Source organism: Lepidothrix coronata, unplaced genomic scaffold (assembly GCF_001604755.1).
Source record: "Lepidothrix coronata isolate B3197 unplaced genomic scaffold, Lepidothrix_coronata-1.0 Scaffold203, whole genome shotgun sequence".
NCBI classification, from domain to species: domain Eukaryota; kingdom Metazoa; phylum Chordata; class Aves; order Passeriformes; family Pipridae; genus Lepidothrix; species Lepidothrix coronata.
Window position 1 is genome coordinate 1,421,936 of NW_016690383.1, and position 4,929 is coordinate 1,426,864.

Genomic DNA, 4,929 nt, shown 5'->3' on the forward strand with positions numbered 1-4,929 from the left:
AAAAAAAGGGAGTTGAAAACCATTAATTAAAAAGAGTTGAGAAAACCACTCATTAAGAAATGAGTTGTTTGAACACTGGAAAAAGTATAAACGAAATTATAAATCTCCCGCTCTCTGTGCCACGATTTGCTGTCAATGGGAACAAGGGGAGAGGGACAATGGGAAAGGATCGGAGATGACGTACAGAGGAGAACATGAAATGTTATTTATATTTATCTCCTAATAATTTTGACATTAACAACTGGTTTTCTTAACTGTGCTTCTGGATTACCACTACATAAACTCACAATTTAATGCTTCCTTCATCAGACAAGAGTTACATCCCCAGACATACAAGATGTTGAAATGACTAATCTTACACAGCTCCCTCCTTTACAACTGAAGAAACTGTGAACAAGCAATTTTTTTGTCATGAATTATCACGGCTGGTGACTGTGGCGCTGTCATGACGTATCCCTTCTAATTGCTGCTGTCTATAAAAATAATTAATACAGTAATGAATAAATTGATTAAAAAATACATTTCTCCAAGTAGACAGTGACTCTAAAGCAGGGAGAGTCAGCTCATGCAGATGACCTTGTGCATGGAGCTGAGGGGGCAGCTCATATATCTCATATATGTATATCATACATGTACCATATATATATATAAAAATAAATATATATAAAAATTATATATAACAATTATTTATTATATATATTAAAAATAAATATATAAAATAATTCAATATATAAAAATATATATATTTAGATACGTATATACATATATACATTTAGATACATATATACACATATAGATATATTTTATATATATGCATATACACATATATACATACACATATATATGCATATTTATATAAATATATGCATATATATACATGTATACATACATATTTTTATATATACATATTTGTGTATATACATTTATATATACCTATAATAAATGAGATCCCCTCAGTCTTCTCTGGGCTAAAATCCAACACCTTCAATTCTACCGAAGGGCTGAATTCTGAAGGGCTTTTGGGGGGGTTCCTTCTCCACAGAGAACGATTCCCTGAGGGCTGGAACACGTTTAACCGTAGCTTAGGTATTTATTGCGACTGTGGGTCCCGCCGGCGCGGGTTTAAACCGCAGTCCATGTGTTCATTTTGAACCGAGTGTCCCGCAGGCGCGGGTTTATCGCCGTTTATGTGTTTATTTTGCCCTGAGGGTCCCGCAGGCGCGGGTTTATCGCCCTTTACGTGTCTATTTTCACCCCAGACTCCGCCGCCATCGCGGCCCCTCGCGGCGGTTCCCGCGCGTCCCCTCAGGCGAGCGGAGGGGGCGTGGCCTCTGCAAGGCCCCGCCCACCCACCCGCGCGGACGCGGAAGTGACGCGCACGCGGTGACCTTCAGAGGAGGCGGGCGGGTGTTGGGACAGGCCGCGTTTTTTCTGTCTTCCTAGTTCCCTTCGCTCTAGCTCCGGCTCCTGCTCTGCTCCCCGCCGCCATGCCCAGGGGCAGCCGCAGCCGCACGTCCCGGGTGCCGCCCCCCGCCAGGTGAGGGACACCCGGGCCGCCTCCTCCTCTCTCCGTCCCCTCTCCTTCCTGGGGGCCCCGCGCAGGCCGCAGCGGCCGCAGTGCAATGGCGGACAGGCCGCTGCGGCCCGGCGGGTTGGAGCTGCAGTGGCTCTGGGGGAGCGGGACTGGGTGCTTGTTGGGGGGGTGGAAGTGGGTCTGCTTGGCCACAAGGCCTGGCCATCCCCCGTCTGGACTTTGAAGGCCTTATTAACCCTCAAGGGTTAATCAACCCCATTTGGGTCATACCTCATTTTTTTTTCGCAAGATTTTGCAGTCCTTTGTGGAGTGGGGGGACGGCGAGGCTTTAAAACAGCCAGAAAGAAGCCTGTAAATATGACCCTGTCTTGCATAAGTCGCTCACCAGAACACCGAGTTCCTGCCCTCGGGGTGTAACTCTGTGACTCTTCCGGAGGGACAGTGACCTCCTGGCCCTGCAGCCACGTGGGCTCTGCCCGGAGCGGTTTGGAATGATGATGATGATAGTGATATGAGGTTTCTCTCTCTCTCATCGCAGCCGGGCCCCGCCGATGAGAGCCGCGTCCCCAGCGCCGGCTCCTCGGGCCCAGGTCCCGGCCGCGGCTCCGCCTTCTGCCGTGGCGGCTCCGGCGCCGAGGCAGCCAGGGCTGATGGCCCAGATGGCCTCGACCGCCGCCGGGGTCGCCGTGGGCTCGGCCGTGGGACACACCATCGGCCACGCCATCACCGGAGGGTTCAGTGGAGGGAGTGGCCACGAGGCTGCTCGGCCTGATATCACTTACCAGGTGAGGGAAAGCACAGCAGGACACTACTAGTGCCTTGACAGATCAGCCTACGGGCTGAGGTAGTTGCTAGTGACATAAAACACCTCACAAGTCACAGCTAGGGTATACAATTATAATCTCTCTGTATATAGACTATATATATAATCATATATAGTCTGTAGTTAGATTGAATCTCCAAGGTCACCACCACACTCACCACGAGTATCTTAAAAGTAGCTCAGAAGGATGCACGAGTGATGTGTGCTTGTGGCAGGGTGTTGTTTTCTACTGTAGTGTTCCCCTTATTCAGGCAGGACTTCCATGTTCCAGGTCTGATGATGGTAAGATCTATTGCAAGACCTTTTTGTGCTGCTCAGACATTTTTTTGCCCAGATGCCATTCAGAGTTACCTGAGCATATCCAAAATCACCCAAGTGTTTCTCACTTAAAAAACTACTCTGAATGTGTCATGCCACTGCTGGAAACTTACTTTGTACTTCAGCCCATTATATTTTTTTCCATTTAAAAAGCAACATTTTCACTAAAACACAGGGAAGAAACCTCAGCCAGCAGCACGGGGGTGGTTTGCCTTTGAGCTGGAGCTGTTGGAAGGGCCCTTACAGGGTTGTGTGCTGTTTCAGGAGCCCCAGGCAGCTCAGGCTGCCCAGCAGCAGCAGCAGGCTGGTCCTTGCCAGTACGAGATCAAACAATTCCTGGAGTGTGCACAGAACCAGACTGACCTCAAGCTGTGCGAGGGCTTCAGCGAGGTGCTGAAGCAGTGCAGGTTTGCTAATGGTAAGTAGACAGTGCTGACAGTAAACTACTAAATGGGCTAATCAGTAGAATTATTGTGGGAATGACATCCTGGGGTTTTGATCTGTCTGGTGAGGAATGGGGAGTGATGGCAGGTGCACCAAAGTCAGGTAAAGCAGCTGCAGTTCTGTTGGGTTTCCTGCTTTGGTCCTGTACATGTAGCTGGAGGTGATGGGGTGGAGAGGGGGTGAATTCCTGAAGTTTTGTGCTGGTGCATGGATTGAAGCTGACCGGGAGAGTGGCAGCAGCACACTTGGAGAATCAGCAGGGCACTGTGAGCCTGCAGGAAGGACAACAGCCAAACCATCCTGACCTGGGAGGGTGGGGATGCTGCACACCAGGGTGCTCTGCTGGTGTCTGCAGTTCATCGTGTCCCAGCAAATGGATGAGGGGAAGGGGGAACATCCTAGCAAATCTGCTTTATGGCAAGGAAAACCAGCTGCCATTCAGGGATCCAAAACTTACTGACATAACTCCTTACCTTGCAGGTTTGGCCTAAGCCTGCAGGACAAGGCTGCTGAAGACCATCTTTCAAGAACTGACCTATGAATGAAAAAAAAAAAGCTTCAATAATAAAGTTTAAAGCTGTCTGATATCTTGTTAGTTCATATATTCACACTCATCCTGCCATAGCTGTGTCTGATGTGATACAACTTAACAAACAGCCGCAGATTAATTTAGCACAAAATGGAAGAAGGAACAATAAAAGCAGAATGAGCTAATGTGGGTTCACTGGTTTGCTGCTCGTGTTGGATATATGTGATATGGTGTATGAATAAACTTCTCTCTCCAGAAGTACCATCTGTGCTTGTTGAGTTTGAGTGTTGGAGTTGAACTGGAAGGGTGATGAGGTGAGAACTGATTTTGGCAGCTGTGCTGCCAGCAAGGGTGCCCAGAGGGCTGGAGCTGCAGGAGTTCAGGAATGCTGGTAGCTCAGTGGTTACCTCTGCCTGCCAGGTATCTCCTCCTTGAGCATTTGCACCCCACAGGCAACTTCTGCTGATGGAAATGGGTAGTGACAGGGAAGGCTGTGGCTGACTCTACACTGTTCTGCACAGTGGGTGTCAGTCCTCCAGCAACCTCCTGTATACCTTAAAAACAAGCTCTGTGTTCAGATTCAAGGGATTCTGAGCATCACATTCCAGTTCCCAGTAACACAGAAGCTGTAGGTGTTTCCTTCATCCTGTGACAGGAGCTGAGGGCTGAAAGATTAGAGGATGGTCCTGTGGCCTTTCCCTCCTGCCTGGCTCGGGCAGGAGGTGGCAAAGCCACTGCTGCTGCGTGAACCAAGAATAATAATCATCACTATTTTAAGAGTATTTACTGGTGCAAAATGCAAACCCTCCTCTTTCCATCGGAGGGAGCAACCAGCTCATGCCTTGCTCAAATCCTTGGAGCTTGCAGAGTAAACACCTTGCTGCACTTCTCTGGTAAACCCTGGATAGGGTGTACTCCTACATGGGAGTGTGGTGGGGAATAACCCTGCTCTGAAACGTGCAATTCCTGATAAAAATACCTTTTATGGCATGACCTGTTTTTCCTGAACTGCTTTTATGCTGCTGGATATTCTGCCTGTTCCTAAAGCCCTTCGCTTCTCATCTGCAGTTCCTGGAAGTGAAAGGATTAAATCAGTGTTCAAAATCATAGAATACTGAGTTGGAAGGAAACCATTGGGATCATCAAGTCCATCTCCTGGGGGAAGGGTCACCTCATACATGAGGAATGAGGGCTGGTGACACGAGTAGCTTTGCCTCTGCTGATGAAGCTCCCAGCTCACTTCCGAGGTACAACAGAAATAAAACCAGTTTGGGCCAAGCT

General features: G+C 48.3%; 1 protein-coding gene across 1 annotated transcript; it reads left to right on the forward strand.

The window, feature by feature from the left end:
- Positions 1-2,070: 2,070 nt before the first annotated feature.
- On the forward strand, positions 2,071-3,704 carry CHCHD2 (coiled-coil-helix-coiled-coil-helix domain containing 2). The gene is made up of 3 exons (XM_017832543.1): positions 2,071-2,319; positions 2,940-3,093; positions 3,600-3,704. Exons 1-3 carry the CDS (start codon positions 2,086-2,088, stop codon positions 3,608-3,610), a joined length of 399 nt encoding a protein of 132 aa, XP_017688032.1. The 5' UTR covers positions 2,071-2,085; the 3' UTR covers positions 3,611-3,704.
- The last annotated feature ends 1,225 nt before the right edge of the window (positions 3,705-4,929 follow it).